Source organism: Carya illinoinensis, chromosome 1 (assembly GCF_018687715.1).
Source record: "Carya illinoinensis cultivar Pawnee chromosome 1, C.illinoinensisPawnee_v1, whole genome shotgun sequence".
Classification (NCBI taxonomy): Eukaryota; Viridiplantae; Streptophyta; class Magnoliopsida; order Fagales; family Juglandaceae; genus Carya; species Carya illinoinensis.
Window position 1 is genome coordinate 36,718,527 of NC_056752.1, and position 21,070 is coordinate 36,739,596.

At 35.7% G+C, this 21,070-nt stretch overlaps 1 protein-coding gene across 1 annotated transcript; it reads right to left on the bottom strand.

The window, feature by feature from the left end:
* Positions 1–9,883: 9,883 nt before the first annotated feature.
* On the bottom strand, positions 9,884–14,364 carry LOC122316581 (cation/H(+) antiporter 19). Its single transcript, XM_043133223.1, has 3 exons — positions 13,820–14,364; positions 12,467–13,468; positions 9,884–11,428 (listed from the first exon to the last, which is right to left on the bottom strand). The coding sequence occupies exons 1-3, from the start codon at positions 14,018–14,020 to the stop codon at positions 10,151–10,153; spliced, it is 2,481 nt and encodes an 826-aa protein (XP_042989157.1). The 5' UTR covers positions 14,021–14,364; the 3' UTR covers positions 9,884–10,150.
* Between the last annotated feature and the right edge of the window lie 6,706 nt (positions 14,365–21,070).

The following is a 21,070-nucleotide window of genomic DNA, read 5'->3' on the forward strand; positions in this document are numbered from 1 at the left end:
TGGGGTTTGAGGAGCCAATGAGAGCATGTAGAGAAATTTTTGGTTTCTTAGGTATCTCTGAAAAATCCAAAATTTTCTTCCTTTTTCTAGTTGATTCATTTCTCTCAACTCCTCATTTTCCTCTTCTATCACTTTCTCTATTAAGAATAGTTTGGGATTTTTACATTTGTAACCTAGATTCCATTTGGAATTACAGTAGTAACATAAACCTCTACCTCTCCTTTCTTTCATCCAAGTAGGGTTAATTGTCTAGATATGTGCTAAGGCCTTCCCAGTAGATTTGCTAGACTCACAGGATTAACCATGATTCTGTCACCCTTTATTACCCCCAGGTTCTAGCATAGTGTATGTTTGGCCTTTAAAAACCCCTCTTGTTGATCCGCACATGTTCTTCTTGGATCTTTGCCAAACTAAAGGCAGTCAATAAGTCAGGGGGATTGAACATCTTCATTGGTAGCCTAATTTCATCTTTAAGGCCATTGATAAAAAAAACTTAGTTTATGATTATCAGACAATTTCTCAAGTCTGCTTGATACTACTTCAAACTCAACTTTGTATACCTCCACCGACCCCACTTGTCTCAATTTGGTTAGTGTTTTCATTGGGTCATCGTAAGTGCTTGGCCCAAATATGATCAATAAACCCCTCACAAAAGACTCCCAATCCACAATGACACCAGAATCCTCTAGATCATGGTACTACACTATGGTTTTTCCTTCCACTAGCCTAAGCTTATGGTGGGGTAGAGTATTATAAAACATGAAAAGCTGATTTGTTTTATAAAGCCATGCCAAATGATCTTCACCATTAAAAGAGGGAAAGTCTAATCTAACTGATCTAGGTACCATTTCACCTCCCCCTTCCCCAAAATTTTCAAATCTACTGTTGGTTCCTGATGTTGAATCTTCTTGCTGATGACCATTGTTCTTTTTTTTTAATTCCAAGGTGACAGGTGCCAGTTGCTGCACCACCGAGTCAGATTGCTTCTTGATTGCCAACATCTCTGCTTCTAAGGTCTTCAACTATGATTCCGTGGTCTTCTTGAAGCCATGTAGGCCATCTTGAAGCTAGATACCATTCTGTAACATGCAGGGAAGAAGATATAGGAATCTCACTTCAAGGGGCTAGTCCTCTAGGAGAAAATTGGAAATATTGAGAGAATTCTTTGAGTAACTCTATTGTAATAATTTGCACCCATCAAGCCACTGGGCTTGTAAGCCCTACACTACTAGGCTGAAGCCTTTTACACTTAATTGAAATTAAAACATACATAAGAAAAGATAATGGGGCCCAAGGCCCAACCCCTTTGCTACAGCCCAAGTATTAGCCTAGCCCACAAGTAACTCAACCTTCATCTTCCACTTACACTTCTAAATCTCGATCCCTCTTGCTTTTGTCTTCTTCACTTTAGTAACCTTAACTCACCCCCTTCCACGCCATCGACCCCCTAGTAGCCGCCACCGTCAATGGTCCAAGTGTTAAGTCAATCGGGTTTGTTTTGACTTGTTTTCCTACTACAAGAATGATGAATGTGAAAATAAGGAGGCATATTTAATAAATAATTGGATGAAAAAAAGACTTTAATTCTTTATTTGAAGTGTTTATTGATATTGAATTTTGTCTTTTAGGAATTCTTTTTTTTTTTTAATAATTCTAAATCAGTCAACCTCTTCTTTCATCATAAAACAACTTGTCCAACCATTACTAGAGGTTGAATATATACAAGGCAATGAAGGCATGACATCTTCTATTTCCATGAAGATGTCATGCCTTTATTGCCTTGGTTGAGGTCCAATTTCTATTAGATAGAAGACACATGTCTCTTAACAAGACACAAGGAAAATGAGTTCCACATTCAATTATTAAAATTCTCACAAAATCTTGATAGACATAAATACTAGACAGTAATCATGATGAATGACTCACATGAATCACCGATTACTAGTAGGGTTGAAAACTGACCCTATCGGTGCGGTTTGATTGAAATTGCACAAACAGTCTTTTAAGAAGGTGGTGCCAACCGAACCCGATCGATTAAGGGGGAGAAAATCGACAATATTGGTCTCGGTATGAATCTGGTTGGTTTGCTGATTTCCAATTGGTTATGCAAACACAAACATAGAGTTACAAATCCAGAAGATGACCAAGGTCCAAAACTCAATCACGATCCCCGATTGATAACAAAAGTCAAAAATATGAAAATTTTCAAAAATTTCATTGATTTATATTGTAAAATTTCATGACAAACAAACTCAAAAAATAAAAATCATACCGATGTAGAAATAGAGACTTTGAAGTCACGAACATGGTAGAGAGAGACTGAAAGAGAGAAAGAGAGATCGAATGCGAGCTATAGAGATGACATCCGGGCTAGGTGGATCGACTCAGTGGCAACATGAAAGAGAAGATATGATGTGTGGCTGCTTGCTTGAGAGAGAGAGAGAGAGAGAGAGAGAGAGAGAGAGAGAGAGTCTAAAAGAGAAATTGAGAAAGAGAGAATTGGGAGAAGGAGGAGGGAAGGGGTAATAAATCCTAAATCCAAATGACGTCATTTGGTGTATTAAACCAAAAGGTGCCGTTTTGTATTTTCTTTTTCTATACTTTAGGTGTAAAACAATGTCATTTAACTCACTTATGTTAAACAACATTGTTTTAAATAAAATAATATATATATTATATATTTGCTATCAACTGGTTCGGCGGCTTGAAATTGGTTCAAATCGGAACCGAATTGGCCGATGTCAGTTTTTATTAAATTCCTACCTTCAGCCGATCGATTCTCCACCGATTCTAGACAATTCCTAACTCTGGTGGCCGATTCTCATCGGTGCCGGCTGGTTTGATTGGTTTCTATACACCCCTAATTACTATAGTGCAATCACTGGCCATAACAATTCTAAAACTTTAGAATTCTTTTATATCTTTTCTTAGGCACGTGTCACTACAACATAATTCACTTTTTATTTTTTCCTCTCAAAAAGTAATTTTTTTCATCCCAAAATACTTTTTGGGATGAAAATTCTAATATTGTCCCAAAAAAACATTTTTACGACAAAATCAACCCGATCCATTCGAAGACCGTTTGAATGGGAAAAGGATTTTGGGACGAAATTATTTCATCCCTAAATCTCGTTCGAACACCCAATGACGCATTCGAATAGAGAAACAAGTTTGAACAATTTTGATCTAATGTCGTTATTCGAAAAATATATTTTACATTCAAATGGTTGGACATTAATCGTTCGAAGGGATAATAGGGTGTTTGAATACTGAATATATATCATTCAAATAGGAGTAATAAGCATTCGAATACTGAGACCATATGTTGTTCAAATTGGTAATGTAGTTGTTCAAATACTACATTTTCATGTATTTGTTCAAATACTATATGTGTTTGAACATTACATTTTCACTCTATACTAGCTTGAATATGAAGCAGTACTCCGTTTGAAACATAGAGCAAAATAGGGGTGCTACCTGCACCATACGGTGCGGGGTAGCCCCCTCCCTACACCCCGCCCCGCATGGTGCGAGGGTGGGGTTTTTCCATCCGTCCCTCGCCCCCGCATCCCGGGGGTGGGGTGCAGAGTGAATACCCGCTCCGCCCCGCCTCATTTTCCCTTTAAAAAACTACTACTTTTTTTTTATATTTAAAAATTATTTCTAGATCCAAAAGTGATTAAAAATATATTTTTAGATCCAAATTGTAAATTTAAATTTTGTAAATAAGACTATAATTTAAAAATTATATAGTTTTTAAATTTGCTAGTACATATTTTATGTAAGTTGTAGTGTAGTAGTTTTAAACTATATAATTTTTAAATTTGTTAATGCATATTTTGTAAACAAGTCTAACAAATTGTAATATATATTTATATTTATATATATAAACATACTTTTATGCTTTTGAATATATATAAATATTTATGTTTCTATATATAATATATATATGTAGGGGGCGGGATGGGGTTGGGCCCTCCCCGCCCCCGCCCATGCGGGGTGGTGTTACTCGCCCCGCCATGTAGGGGCAGGGTGAACGGGGGAGGGTTAGCGGGGTGCAGGGCACCGCTGCCCACCTCTAGAGCAAAATATGTTGGAACACATGAAGTGTGATTCGAACACTTGGCAAGAAATGTAAATCAATAAATTGAAATAAATATGAGATTCAAATATAATAAATACTAAATAATTCTAGAATGGTTGAAATTGTCCTCAAACTATATGATGATCTTAATATAAAATATGTAAAAATAATAGAAAATATTTTGAAGATTGCAGATGTATAAATTATTGTGACATCATCAACTACATCTCTTGAAGCATTTGTTGGTACTGGATTGTCAAGAAAACTCAAATATAAACTATGTATTAAAACCCATTACTTTAAGAATTAGTTTGAACGGTGATTTTGATTTCGCGCCCAAAAAGTATGCAATTCTCCCGCCAACATGTCCATTCGGACTACTATTAGACGTTCGAATGGAAAATTGTGTTCGTTCCAACAGATGATGATAAGTTCAAATGATAAATTACTTATTTGGAGATGATATATTTTCGTCTCAGATCAATCCACTCGAATAGAAAAATAGTTGTTCGAATACATATCGGATTACTAAAACTTTGTTTTACGTACATATATATATACTAGTAGAATATAACGTCCAATGGACGTTTGCCTAGTGGAGGCAAAATTTATGTGGTAATTATACACACACACACACACACACACACACACACACACACACACACACACACACATATATATTATATTTATGAAGTTATGTAGATGAAAATATAAATAATACACGTTTGTCTAGTTGCATGCAATAATTTTTTTTACAAAAATAGTACGGCATTTCATAAAATAAAAAAAAAGTGATTAATTAATAATTTAATGCATAGAAACTCTTCCATCTGGTGTAAAGAAACTCTTCCATTATTTTGGTAGAAATGCATGTTTTCTTCTCCCATGCGATTAAGGTGATTTAAGACTAACCCTGGAGAAAGAACAGAATAAATTAGAAACTTTAACCAAGTGAAGGAGAAACTGGGGCACAAAATAGCATAAAACATTTATCTCCACTTAAAATAAAAAAAGGTTCATATAAAAAGCAAATGTATGACAATCATGAAAAACTCCAATATGAAGCTACGTTAAAGTTGTAATTCATTGGTGAGAAGTAGTAAAGGAAGTTTAACTATGAAACTATTCTTGAATGGGTAGAGGTACTTTTAAGAGTTAAAATTTCTATAATAGCCTCAAAGAAGCTTCAGCAGATGCATAGGCTAGCATATAGTTCATTTCTATCAGAAGCCTATGTTGGTGTCTAGACAAAAAATAAAATTCATTACATCAAAATTAGCATGTCGACTTGGTTTAACGAGCAGAATTAATACCATTTTTTTAACAAAATAATGTATGCTAACAAAAAAAAAAAAAAGATCCAACTTATCATAACAAACATCAACGTTAAATTTCGTAGTACCTATAATTGAAAATACCTTTTTGACAAATAACAACAAATTACATGCATTCTACCAACAAAAAAGATCATTCTCAAATAAAATTAAGAAAGTAAAAATGTTTTCTATCTACTTGGCAATTATAGTATAAAGATATGGTTTTTAACTTGAGTTTTTTATTACACAAACCAAAACATGGCTTCTTCACATGTGCATGAATTATAACGTAACAGCATTAATGGCAAATGACAAATACATTTTGACATACCCATGTATTAGAGACAAGATTCTGAACAACAGTTTTCTGTTTATCAAGTTGAGCTTTCAAAGCATTAGCATTATCATGCATACAAATTTAAGCATCATCATCATCTTGTAGACCAAATCCTTTAGAAAATGTTGCCTTACTTATGGTCCAAATTCCTAGGCATCCCTAGATAGTTCAGCATTCAGTTACACCATTTTACACCAGCACACAAAAGTAATAACAGTTAAATAAAGATAAACAATTAAATTAGGCTGGAGACAAATCAGATGCAACAATGGTTTGGTACGCAGCATTAATGGCTTAAACCATCCATCACAATATATCAATTCACACTTGCAATTTCTTTGAGACATGAATTTTTTTTCAAATGCTGCATAATAATTCTCCCACCCCCTGAACATATAAACGTAAAGGCAGAGAGCTTACAAGGTGTGGGAACTGAATTAATCCTTGAACGGACATGCATCAACCTGAAGGTAGCCTTTCCCTTAGGAAGAAACTTCTCCAGTGCCCACTTTACTGCATATTTGGTCTCTCTCTCTCTCTCTATTTTTTTCCCATTGATGGCTACTGCAACAGCTAAAGATGACTGAGGCAGTGGTGCAAAATTGTCATCTGCTTCAATATCCCATGCATGCAAATAAAAAACAAAAAATCCAAAAGAAGATAAAAGGTGTAAAAAACAAATACATACTTATAATGTGAAGCCAACATCCACCAAAACAAAGAATCCTAATGTTTCTAGTAGTAAAATCCTTCAAATTATTTTCTTAAACTTCATCTAGTCATCTTTTATTAGTGTTATGCTAATAACAGGGAAACCATTTATAATGTTCACACAACATCTACTGGAACTTTACCCCATTCTATAAGATATGCAGTAACCCTTAGTACAGAACACACTAACACTACTAGCCAGAACACCAGAGCCTCAATATTCAGACCCTTTGGCTAAATTTTTAAATATTTAGCTTTCTTGACATAAAGTATATTTTGATTGACACAATATGTTTTTTTGTAAGTATATTAGTGAAAAGCCAACTTAGAAAATAAATTTTCCATTCATAATATGGCACCTTAGTTGAAAACTTGTCATGTATCAAGTGTGGGTAAGCCTTAGACGTTGTTCCAATGGTCTTCTTGTCTTTAATGTCATGTCTTGTAACCTACAAGTAAATATTTTATCATCAATGCCCAAAGCAACTGGGACAAAACAAAAGTTTAGAAATAATAGTATGATTAAACTACTTACAACATTGAGTAATCCAAAATAGGCAGTTGGACCAAAAGGTAGATGGCTTACAGTCATACCATCTGGTACACCACGGTGTTCATGAACTAAGATAACATCTGTAAAATCATGTACATGGCAACTTTAAATAATTTCTTTAATAACCTGCAAAAATGAAATATTTAAAAATATGCTTGATGATGGAAAAGGACTACAACAAACGCATGCAAGTTTCAAGGCTACTGCACCATTTACACTTTATTGACAATGGAAAGTTAAATTCAAAGCATGATAATGAAGAATGAATCTCGATAACTTTGAAAAAAAAATATTCATGTTCTAGATAGTTATGCAGCTCCATGCTTCCAATCATCAAAATATGTTTTGCCCAAGTCCAATTCCATCCAAATTTTTGAATCTACAGGTAACTTAGAAAAGCCAAACTTTTCAAAAAATTTCCACCCTAGAATTCAACTTGCATGTTGTAACTTTCTGTCTGCTAACCCCGAAATAAAAAGATTTTAAAAAAATAAAAAACATACCGGCTGTGCTTTCGTCCTCAATGTCTATTTGGTGCTAAAGCTCCGCCTCCTTAAGCTTTTGATTCCAGAATTAATGAAACAACAAAAAAAATTCAAACTGCTTCATATTCACATCCCACAAAGATAAAATAGAACATGCGGTAAAAGAAAGGCATAAAATAGGCAAAATATGGTGGGCAAAACTACCGAAAGAGAGAAGACACCATGCGACAGTGAATCTGAGGGGCAGGTTGAGATTCATGGATGATCTAAGTGCTGAGCTGTAGTGGGTCCAAATCCGCAGCATCTAAGGCGTGGTGGAGGAGATTGGGAGGCGATGGCCTTCGTTCGGCGACATTGGTTGTAAAAAAGGAGAGAGGGCTCGGGGTGGGGTGCGGCACAGAGAGAAGGGAGGAAGAAGAGAAAAGAAGAGAAAGAAAAAAAATAAAGAAAAAAACTTTATGGCTTTAACAAACGGAAACATGATAACAATGAAATGAAAGGGAAAAAAAAAGCAACCAACACTGAAAAAATAAATTTGAATAGAAAGAATGAAGACATGAAGAACAAAAGAAAAGAAGAGAGAAGACGAAGAGAAGAAGAGAGAAAACATTTGCTTTCGGAGAGAAGAGGAAAGAGAAAGTGAAGAGGAAAGAGAAGATGCAGATGAAAGAGACCGTGAAAGGGGAAAAAAAAGACTAGTTGCCGGCCCTCTGAACGCTTGCACCAAAAGGCCAAAAGCCCTCACTTGTACGGACATAAAAGAACATAATATAAGGATAAAAAAGACACAACATTACACATACGGATCACACACGAAAACAGAATGAAAATTTACTATTTATTTCTGTAGCAGTAGGATAGACACTTATTATTATAGAAAGATATAGCATGTCGCATTCAATTTCCTAGAACTCAAATAGAACCACTAATGAAATCATTAGCACACTGATGAACTCTCTAATTGATCTTCAAGAACATGAAGAGGATCAAAAGATCAACAAGTTAATTACCTGGTTATGGAGTGAATAATTTCTCTCTTAATTAAGATCACTCAATAATACGAAATGTCTTTTAGGATGAATCATTATGAATCACTCAATATCTCAAGGGGTGTATTCTAAGAAATTATGAATCATTAGTCTTATATAAATAGACAGTTAACTCAGGTCTCTCAAAGTCTTGAAACTCAAGTAAATCAAATCATTGTTCTTGTAGTTTTCCTCGAGCTTATAACATGGTATGTGTATGAAGCAAACATTCTATCGAATTTTCACTCAAGTCATGCATTGTTGAGCTAGATCCCCGATATAGTTTATAGGTCGATCCAACATCAAGCCAGCGTAGAGGTACTACTTATTAAAACGATCAAGAGCTAAACATACTTCACTATAACAAATGGAGGCTTTTGCCACCAATTTTTTTCCCGCAGCATAATATCGTGGGAAAAAATAGCCTTTTGCCACCAAAACTGTTGGAGAGAATAAATATAGGCATTTTTCTATGAAATTGTCGTGGTGGATAATGTTTGATGGTAAAAGATTTTTTCCTACCACGTCCGTAGTATTTGTGACCAACTTATTTCCTGAATAATAAATATGGGCAGCATATGAATCTTTAATGAGAAAATAGTTTTTGTGACGAGTTAAACTGTCTTTTTACCACGGAATAAAGTCGCTGTAAAAAGTTATTTAATTTGTACCATCATTAACGTGGCTTATATGCTTTTACCCACTCCTTTCTTATTTTCCATTTTGCCACTCCTTTTATTATCACAAGCCTATAATCCACGTAGACCGGGTATAGATAGAAAACACAATGTATATATCTTAAAGTTCAAATGCATATCGAAAAAACACAGTGTATAGATAGAAAATGTGACAATTAGTTTAACTTTATAATAATATTGTATATTGTAGAAAAGAATTTAACAATTTTGAGTTTTTTATATAGAACTAATAATAATATTATTTAAATATTCTTAATATATCTTATTTTCGTATTATAACTTAGTGAGTAGTTATATTTGATTTAAATCTATTAAAATAAGTAGCAAATGTTTAAATGAAATCCTTTGCAATTTACTACAATAATCTAATTATAAATTAATACTTACTATATATTTGGTTCACCCATAATGCTCTATTTGTCACCACAATAGAATGGTTGGCAACAGAATTTGCCACGATGAAAAACATTTATTGCTATAGTTATATTTCGTAGCAAAAAGATAACTTTTTTCATGAAACAAAAATCTGATGGGTAAATTATTATTCGTCATGAATTATATGCCACCAACGAGTCACTATAGAAATTGGTGAAAAAAGTTTTTTTTCCACTTAACCTGTACTTGTTTCCACCACTCACCACTATAGCTTGGACTTATTTGTACTCAAAATCAAAGAACATTAATGTTGAACTGTCTCATATCCAAAGGTTTTATTAGAACCTGACGAATGGTAAATTCTATTGCGGGCCAAACTCCACACAAAAGCAGAAGGCCGCGGCCATGATCATAAGTGAATAAATAAATCATTAAACATGCATCAGAGCCTCCACATGCAGCTTGCATGAGTGATCTTGGAAGAAAATGTACTATATTATGTCTCTGATCTTTTCCTACTTGCATTGTACGTACTTATAAGTAACCATATATATATATATTTCTCATACTTTTGCCATAGGTGTATCAGGCACCTCAATATAACTGTCTCCGTTATTGGCTTGTTCTTGCACCAGTGGCTGGAGATTTGCGTTTGGGGAATACTGTTGAACAACTATAATAGATGCAGTGGTCGAGAAGTCCGATGATGCTAAGAAGCTTCCTACCGGCCCTAACTCTGGACAATCGCTTCTCTCTACCAACCGTGCCATTGGCGGCATTCTTCCTACCAAAAACAGATTGAACTTGTTCAAGGCTTTTAATGCCTCCACCACTTCCCCCTTACTTTCAACCTTCCTTTCCTCGTATAACATCGACTCCTTGTTGCTACATGCACTCACGAAGTCTGATAAGATGAGATCGTCTTCCACTTCCTGAACTCGATCATCATGACTGTCTGATTTGTCGGCTTCTTCTAATGTTTTCTTGTTCTCCATCATCTTGTTTGCCGATATACCAACAGATGGAACATGACCATGTCTCAGTGGTTTTCCTGATGGAACCACAAATTTCACGACAGTGAGCATTATCCCCGGGTGCTCAGCCATCCTCATCCCATACGCCAGCGCTTCACGATCGTCGCGTCCGCCGAAGAAGGGCACCACTATTTTGAAAGAAACTTCACTGGCCAAGACTTGTGTCGTACCTCCAAGGCCACGGTCGACCAGAATTCCCACGGAGCAAGGGGCATGGCGGAGGACGCGCTCGTTCACCGCATGGAAAGAGCCCCCGAGTGACTCCATGGCTCCATCTAGACGCTGGTGCTTGTGAAATGGAAGCAGAACCATGGCAACACGCTTCTGGTGCGCACTTGTGCAAATGTCCTCGTGAATGTTGTCGAGAGAGGAGATGGCTGTCATGGGACGTACAATTACGCTACTGAGCTGTCCATAAGCCTCGAATGCAATGACCATTTGATCTTTGTCTTCGCGTTTGTTGTTCCAGAAGGGGAGACCATTGATTCGTGCTTTGTGAACCATCGAGATTGCTGAAGATCGTTCTGAAAGTTCCATCAGGTGCATGGCATATATGAAAAGCCGTCCTCCCTTACGGATCCCGCGAGAAGACTCAATGAGATTGATTAAGGTAGGGATATTGCGCGTGCTGTGGAAGCAAGCCAGCATTCGGAGATCTGTTTCTGGATCTTTCCGATGGACAGTCCGGTGCTTGTAGGGGGCTCCCTTCCTAGCAGGCTTATACACGGCGGTCACTATTGGGGTGGTGATGAAGGTAGTGAACAACGCCATCATAACCATGATTGCGAAAGTCTGATCGTTCAACACCTGCAATTGTGTATAGGGAAGCAAAATGAGAGCCGTTGGTGGCGGGATTGTAGTGCAAAGAATCATTTTTTTCATACTGGGGTTGGGGTTGGGATTGGGGAGTTCGAAACTGATTCTCTTATTTAGAGATCACATCTTATATCATCTTATAATCCACATCAGATCCAAAGTACCGATTGGCATAGACAACCAATTTTATATCATAGAAACATCATTTTTTTCTTTATATTATAAATAGGAAATTAGGAGTGGCTGCCAGCTGATAAATTATAATTTTATAGTATCCACAAGATATCATTTTCAATTATATTTTGAGCTTTAGCTTTGTTGATCAAGAATTCTAAATTCTAGTACTATAACTCCGGCCTTCTCAAGTCTTTTGGTACTTTTGATAAGTTGCCAAGTTGAAGAATAGATCTGTTCTCTAATTGCTTTTTCATGCATGCGAGATTTATATAATTTGATGTAAATGAATGTATTGAATGAAGATATTGCAGGAATTAAGCATGTGTATATATATATATATATGTAACGATCAAGCCACATCTGGGCCATGAGCCAGAACTTCTTCCCGATCAGATCAGTAACGTAGGATCCCATTGATCAGTTTTCGGATTCTTAACTACTATCCTATCTAAAGCTCTTGATCCTAGAGCGCTTACTTATAGTTGGGGATCTGAGTAATTTGTATCTTTTAATATTTCATGCAGTTATATGATGAGATTGATCATATATTTGAAAGATGTGTGTGGTGTAAACGAGTGAATCAATTAACAAGATTAGCTACAAAATTTGAAACATTAATTGACGTTACATATATAAATCCTATGTATGCTAGCATACCATTATAATGAACAGGTTGAAATTTGAATAGAAAAAAAGAAAGTCATTGAAGTTGGTGTTTCCTGACTGCCAATTATTCCCCAATTTTCAACAAGCTTTATAAATTTACTTCTGTAAGGGAAGATTTTACTTCTACTATTTATACTAATTAAACAATAACGCTCTTGAAAATAGAAAGGAATAGTGTGGGGGTACCTTTCGATCCTTGCCAATATTGAGGACAATAAGCTCTACCAAACCCTTGGTGTTCATCAGGAATCCAAGTGTTAAGGCTTCCCTGAATGGCACCTTGAATAACATCGATATGGTCGTTGTCCCAAGGATCTTTCCCAAGCATGCAGTGCATATAACCAGTACTAGCAAGCCCCATGAAAGCCCTCCGCTTATGGTTGCTACATTCGTCTTAAGCCCACTGGAAGCGAAGTAGAGTGGCAGCAAAAGTCCCGACACCAGATCCTCAATCTTCTCTATCAGCACCCGAGCAAAAGACCCATCCTTTGGCACCACTATTCCCACCACAAAAGCCCCAAAAAGTGCATGTATTCCAATGACGTCCGTAACAAATCCCGCAGCCAACACCAGGGACAACGTGATGCATATGTAGAGCTCCTTGATGGGCTCGCCCTCAGGAGAGCGGCGAGCCATCAAAGCAAGTGCCGGTTTCAAGAAAAAGATGGCAAAGAGCACGAATGCAGCACCAGAGAGTAGAACCCACACGGAGATGAGGGGAGAGGAGTTTGAGCCGGAAAGAGCAATAGCAAGCGCGAGGAGTATCCAGGCAGCAACGTCATTGACCGCAGCAGCTGACATAGCAATGCGGCCAATGTCAGTGGTGAGAAGTTTGAGCTCGGCTAGGATACGAGCAAGGACGGGAAATGCAGTAATGGACATGGCCACGCCCATGAAAACGAGAAAGGGAGCGTGAGGCACTCCTTTGGATATGGTGGAACGAAGAGCGAAAGATGTTCCGATCCCAAGAACAAAAGGGAGGCTGATTCCGGCAAGGGCTATTGCCAAGGCCTTACTGCCGGTGCGACGAATGGAACGCAAGTCAAGCTCAAGACCCACCAGAAACAAGAAGTAGAGGAGGCCAATGTTGGCGAGGGTGTCGAGGACGGTCATGCTCTTAGCAGGGAAAACCGTGTGGAGAAATTTCTGGTTTCTACCCAATGCAGAAGGTCCCAGCAATACTCCTCCCTGCGTGCATTATATTTTATACATATAACTAAGTACGTATAGATTACCCTTATGGCGAGCAAATGAGATGATATAAAAATATAAAATATAATAGAAAAATGTGATGATAAAGATGGCAAAATATAAAGCATAATAAAAAGGAAGATGGAGAAGATAGAACGAGGGAAAAAGCTTTTGAGAATTACAGCTTTAATTGAATCAAGGCATATATTCTTATTTATAGAGAAATTCTATTGAAATAAAATAAACTAAATATCTTAACTCTTATAAAAATTAAATCAAGATAACTATATTCTTTCAAGTCTTGATTTTGTCTCCAACAATGAAGATATATAGTTATAACTCACTTACAATGATCTCAGCAATGACTCTGGGTTGTCTGAGAGGTCTAAGAAGGAACGCAAGCACTCTGGTAAGAGCGACGACAAAACATATCTGCAGAATTGCCAAGGGAAGTGCGAAGTCCAGGGGACTTTCACCTTGGAATGATCCATTCGAGGTTGCCTTCATGGGTGCGGGGCAAACCGTTGTAGATGTGCTGTTTGTGGCCATCTTGATCTGCTGATTCAATCAGACCAACAAACCCAACCTCAAGATCGATATAAGAACTACCACAACAGGTGCCACACGCACATAAACCAAAAAAAGATAAAATAAAAAAAAAAAGAAGATAAAAGATAAGAACAAAGGAAGAACGCCCGTATACGGCTTCCCTTGCGCGCGCGCGCGCGCGCACAGAGAGAGAGAGAGAGAGAGATGAGAGGAGAAAATCTCAGGCGAGGCCTCTGGTCCTCTGAATTCTTACTCTCTCTCCCTTTGTTCCCTATTAATCAAATGAATCTCTCTCTGGTTAATTTACAGCTATGAAAGGAATCGAAACACAAAAAAAGAAAAGAAAAAGGAAAGTCAGAAGGAGAGCCAGACAGAAACAAGCTGCAGTTACTACATATAGCTTCCTACGTGTGTGGAAACGGGCAAGATCGATTGGAGGTACGTAATTAATTAGAGATTTCTAAGGAAGTGGAATTAATAGCGGTGATTATTAATTAAAGCTGCAATATGCATTGCTTGCGTTTCGAACAAATTATTATTAATATTGCCAACGAATTAGCAACTATATATTCTTTCTCGAAGATCCTATATATAGTCCTCTTAGTAATTAGTTATAATTATAAATATATATACTTCTTGTTCTACGAAAAAGAACGCAGGCAGGTACATGCATGCATGCAATTAATTATACGTTGAGTACCGTACGTACGTACGTGTTAAAAGCATTGAAATTTAAGCATCATTTCTGTTATCAGAAGTTATCCATACAGCAATGGAAAAAGGGCTAATTAATTTAATTAAAAAAAATGTAGCTAGCCATCATGATCAAGAGGCTCGGGCTAAAACCATAAGAGTTATAGACTACTGTTTTTAATACGTACCATGTGTCATTAAGATAGTAAAGATGAGATATTATATATAAGAAAATATTTTAATTACAAAAATATTATATAAAAATAAATCTATAAATTGATGTAATTTAACGTGGTTTGTCAGATTATAATATTATTTTTATTAAAAAACAGATCTAACGAATTATATAAACTTATATTAATTTGTAAATTTATTTTAAATTTTTTTATTTATTTTATTTATTTATTTATTTTTATTTTTTACGTCTAACGGTTCTCTTATATATATAATAGTTCTCTTAAATTCCTAAAAACTCCAAGCCAAGTATATATCATGGAATATTAGATCTGTTTCCGGCCTTTACAGATCGAGCGACAATTAATACGGATTGGATGGTGACAAAATATGGTTATTTATGATAAGATATAATTTGCAACGATAATGAATTTATTTTAGTAAAAAATTATTATTTTCGTAATTAATAACTAACCATAAATATACATTAATTATTACAATATGATCATATATATATAAGCTGAATGTATAGATATTGAGGATGATAAAAGTAGTAAAATGAGGAAGCATGCACATATAACATGTTTTTTCATATTTTAAGGCATGCAAGTTTAATAATTACTTGGAGCTAACTAGGATTAATTAATTGACGGCAAATATTCAGGAACCACGCACGCTTTCAGTATGAGACTGGTGAAAATGCCATGATATTCATGCCAATACCACCTTGCCTGTTGCATGCATGGCATCAGATTTTCATGTACGTCTAAATCGCATGCATTATATTCTGTTATATTATTAATTACTAATTAAGTACATAGCTAGCTTGAACCTGCATCTTTCTGGCCGGCCTTCACACAGTACTCCTATTTCAAGGAAAACTTTCATCCACAAATCATATGGTTCCTTCTACTTCATTTTTTTCCACTTTTGTTCCAATTGTAAACACTACAGTACTCAAATTTCCAAATGGACAATGTGTTTCTGTTACACACATTGTCACTATCCATATTTCTAACAATCTCATTCTTAGAAATGTTCTTTATGTTCCAGCCTTTTCTTTCAAATTAATCTCTATTAGCAAGTTAACTTTGTCTCCAACTTGCTACTTGTTCTTTCTTTCTGATCTTATTTTCATACAGGACCTGACTCACTAGAAGCTCATTGGAGTGGGTAGACAAAAAGGAGGTCGATCTCTATGTATTGCAACAATCAAGCTCTTTCCTCAGTGATTTACATAACTATAAGTCTTTACCTTTATTTTCTTCAAACTTAGCTAAACAATTGTCTATTTGTTCAACTTCATCAAAATGTACACTTTTTGAACTTTGGCACCATAGATTAGGTCATCCTTCTCTTTCAAGGAAGAAATTGCTCCATAAATTTGTTCCTAAACTATTAGATTCTCATCTTTCATGTTCTGTTTGTCCTTTGGCCAAACAAAAGAAGCTGTCTTTTCCCAATAATCCTCATTTTTCTGAATTTCCTTATGACCTCATTCACTATGATGTTTGGGGGGCCTTTCTCTACTCCTACAGTTGAAGGTAACAAATATTTTTTAACTATTGTTGATGACTGTACACGGGCCACATGGGTATATCTTTTATGATGTAAATCTGAATTTTTAGCTATAATTCCTCAATTCTTCAAATTAGTCAATTTTATACCAAAATCAAGAAAACTTGTACTGGTCATGGTGTTGAATTTTCATTGTCATCTTTTCTCAATTCCAAAAGTGTCCTACATCAACATAATTCATGTGTTGAAACTTCTCAACAGAATTCTGTTGTTGAGCATAAACATCAACATTTCTTAAACACAACTCAGGCCTTAGTATTTCAATCTCATCTACCTCTTCCATTTTGGTGTAATGCTATTTTGACAGCCACTCATATCATAAAATGATTGCCAACACCCATATTGGGCCATAAGTCACGTTGTGAGTTACTTTTGCATTCTCCTCCTACCTATGATCAGCTTAGAACCTTTGGATGTCGATTTTTTTTTTTTTTTTTTTTACATCTTCTTTACTTAGACCACAGTCTAAGTTTGATCCTAGAGCAAGACAACGTATTTTTCTAGGTTATCCCTTTGGTATAAAGTGTTACAAGCTTTTAGATCTTGCTACAAAAGTCACTTTTACTTCAAGGCATGTCTTCTTTCATGAGCATGTTTTTCCTTTCAAATTATCTCTTTCCTTACCTTTTGTATGTCCATCTAAATTCATTTCAGCACAATCACTAGTTGTCCCTTTGCCATTTCCAAGTCCATCATCAACATCTTAACAATTTATTATGCCTTTAACAGTAACCTTACCCAATATTGGAGTTTCTTTTTCTACAGATACAACCATAAACACACTCTCACTTCCACATACAGACTCATCCACAAATTCTCATACAACTTCATTACCAATCCATAGGTCATCTCGAATCCAAGGAGCCCCTGGTTATTTGTAGAATTATTACTGTAACTCTATTACCACACACTCTATATCAAACTCCACAAGTTCTGTTTTTGTACCAATAGGTAATCAATATCCTCTTAATAATTTTTTTTCTTATCGTTGTTTATCTCCTAAACATAGATGTTTTACTTTAACAATCACTGCTGATATTGAATCTGAGTTTTATCATCAAGCAGTCAAGCATTCTCATTGGAGAGATGTTATGGCTGCTGAGATTACAGCTCTAGAAACCAATAATACCTGGACTGTTACCTCTTTACCCTCTGGAAAAAAAAAAAAAAACAACTCATTGGATGTAAATGAGCTTATAAAATCAAATATAAAGCTGATTGCTCTATTAATTGCTACAAAGCGAGATTGGTTGCTAAGGGTTACACCCAACTTGAAAGTTTAGACTATTCTGAAACCTTTTCACCTATGGCAAAAATGGTTACTGTTCGCACACTACTTGCTATAGCTGCTGTTCAGAATTGGTTATTGATCAAACTTGATGTAAATAATGCATTTTTATATGGTAATTTGCTAGAGGAAGTCTATATGACATTACCTCCTGGTTTTCATACTAAGATGAGTCTATAAAGTGTGCAAATTAAACAAGTTCCCTTATGGTTTGATGCAGGCCTTAGGTCAATGGTTTGCCAAGTTTTCCACTACAATTCTTGAAGTTAGTTTTGCTCAATCCAAGGCTGATTATTCACTGTTTACACGTTCCAATGGTGATTCTTTTATTGCTCTTCTTGTATATGTTGATCATATCTTGATTACCATTAATGATTTAAACTTTGTTGATCAATTGAAATTGTTGTTGGACACAAAATTTAAGCTAAAGGATCTTAGACAGCTTAAATATTTTCTTGGTTTGGAAGTTGCTAGGTCTCCTCAAGGTATTTCTTTGTGCCAACAAACATATGCACTTGAAATACTTGAAAATGTTGGATTTCTTGGTGCTAAACCAGCATCATTTCCTATGAAGCAAAATCTGAAACTTAGTCAAGACAGTGGTGATTTATTGGCTGATCCTACAGTTTTTCAAAGACTTCTTGGTAGACTTTTATATCTTACAATTATTAGACCTAATTTGAACTTTTTCTATTCGTAGGCTTAGTCAATATATGGATAAGCCACCTAAGCCTCATTTGCAAGCAGCCTATCGTATTCTATAGTATGTAAAATCTACTCCAGGTCATGATTTGTTCTTTCCAGCCAATACTTGTCTTCAGCTTAAAGCTTTTACAAATTCTGATTGGGGTTCATGTTTTGATACTCGAACGTCTATTACTAGTTATTGTATTTTTCTTGGAGATTCATTGGTTTCTTGGAAATTTAAAAAACAACAAACAGTTTCTCGTTCTTTAGTAGAGGTTGAATACTATTTGATGGCAACCACCACTTATGAAATTGTTTGGCTTCTTACCTTACTTTTTGATTTTCGAGTCTCTCATTATGATAGTGCACATCTGTTTTGTGATAATACAGTTGTTTTACACATTGCTGTCAATCCTGTATTATATAAGCATACAAAGCACATTGAACTTGACTGCCACTTTGTACAAGATAAGCTCAAGCTGAAGTTATTAAGACTTTTCATGTTACTTCTCAACATCAGCTTGCTGAAGTTTTTACTAAGGCTTTGGGTAGTCAACAGTTTCTTACCTTGATATGCAAAATAGGAGTCCATTTCATTTACTCTGCATTTTGAGGGGGAGTATTACAATTTATAATTGTTTTACAAGACATTTATTTAATTTGCTTTGTCAAAGTAGGTCCCACTGCAATCATTTGGTTTTACCTTTTGTAAACAGTATAAATACTTTCGAATTATTTTATTGGAATAAGACTTTAGAAAGCATTTTTCCACTTTTGCTTTATTGATAAAAAATTGTACATTCTTACAAACATAGTATCGGATTCTACTGTTTCTCTAATATTTTCTTTCTAATAAGTTTTCCAATTATTAAATACAGTAATGCATACAGTCAAGGGTTGTGCAAGCACCGCACAATCATTTTAAAAAATTAATTTGTTCATGCAGATCTCATATTTGTTTACTTTTTAAAGAAAATGCGCGACCCTTACACACTCTATGACTGCAAATATCATTTCTCTATTAAATAGCAAGACTATCTAGCATTGAGAAAAATATACCAAAAAAATAATTCTTTTATATATATATGGTCTCATCATTTTGATCACTTATTTGTTTTATTTTATTTTTTTTAATGTTTAAGAAAGTGACTACTAATGAATTTGTATATATATATATATTAAATGTTTAAAGATGATTAAAAGATGTTTGAAATTAGAAAAAGAAAGAAAAAAGTACAATTACACTGGTGATAACTTTGAGGCAACAAAATGATAGGACTAAGTAGCATTGCCATATATATATATGCTAGTACAATATTATTAAACATATAGAGTTGATGGTAGTAAATTTAACTAGGACTGGCTTTTGGATGCATGGCAAGCAGCCACACTATAACTAGAAATGTACATTATCAGTATCTTTTTGATACTTGTTCCTTCGAGTACTTAACTTGAGTGAAAAATCATCATGTATAAGGAGGGCATTTATCCCTCAAAGCTATCAATACTGAATATGGGCTTGTCCAATGTCAGTAGCCAACTTAGCAATGACACAAGGAAAACATGTACTTTTAAAGCCAGTATGCACTCTAGTTAGAAGAATGATAGTTTTCCCAATGAGAGTGACCGATTGTTAGTCTTTAGTTTTAGATTTTTTGCAAATAAAATAATAAATAGCCACGTGACATGCCACGTCACTCGAAAAGTGCCATCAGTCAAAAGTGTCAGTCACTGTAGCATTGTTCCTAGTTATCAGCTACATTGGGTGATTTCCAATTTGGAACTTCCATTCTAATGCAATTAAAAATAAGAGGTCACAAAACCTTCCAAAAAAGTCTTTTCACAAATTAGTGCACTGTTCCTTCTTAAGATTCCGCATTAGACACACAAGTTATACAAAAAGAAAGGATAACCACCCAAATCTCATAATTGAAGGCCATATTTCCCAGATGTAGTAGCAAGCTAGTGTGTCCATTATAGGTTGGGTTGGGTACAGGGGCCTACCCAACCCACCGCCTGCACCCACAAGCTATCGGGCCAACTACCTGCCCGATATTATGAGTCAAAATCTTATATATAAAATGCAGGCATGGGTACCCAACCTCCACCCCCACTATTTAAAGCAAACAAACCTTACATTAGCTGTTTACCCTCATTTTTTCTCTTCCACAAATCTCTCACTGCTCACTTCCTCTTTGTCACCTCCAGCGGCCTTTACTTTGCAGCTCACTTCTTCTTCTTATTTTCGTCTCCTCCAATGGCTAAGTCAAAATCTTCCTCTTATCTTGGTCCCCTCCAATGTTCAAGTTAAAATCTTTTTTGTCTTCTCATCCTCCTCGTTACCTTTTTCTAGACTTCTTCTCATAAATCCACGATTATAGGTAACTCAAACTAGTTGTGGCCTAGAGATCCACGACCATGGCCATCAATCCCTACAGACTACAACCTACGGCCATGGCTTGCGGCCATGGGTAGTGTTATGGGTCTTCAGAGCCCCAAGGCCAAGCTATAGCCATGGGCTGTAGAAGCCCATGACCCCATGACCATGGCTTGGTCAGGGGTCTGTACAGAGACCCACAACCAAGACGTGGTTGTGGTTAAGATGTTCTTCTCCATAGATGTTTTTTTTT

Coding starts and splice junctions, on each gene's coding strand:
- LOC122316581 (XM_043133223.1), bottom strand. CDS start 14,020: ATGGCCACAAACAGCACATCTACAACGGTTTGCCCCGCACCCATGAAG. Junction 13,469..13,819: donor GAGTCATTGCTGAGATCATT/GTAAGTGAGTTA, acceptor TAATGCACGCAG/GGAGGAGTATTGCTGGGACC. Junction 11,429..12,466: donor ATATTGGCAAGGATCGAAAG/GTACCCCCACAC, acceptor ACACAATTGCAG/GTGTTGAACGATCAGACTTT.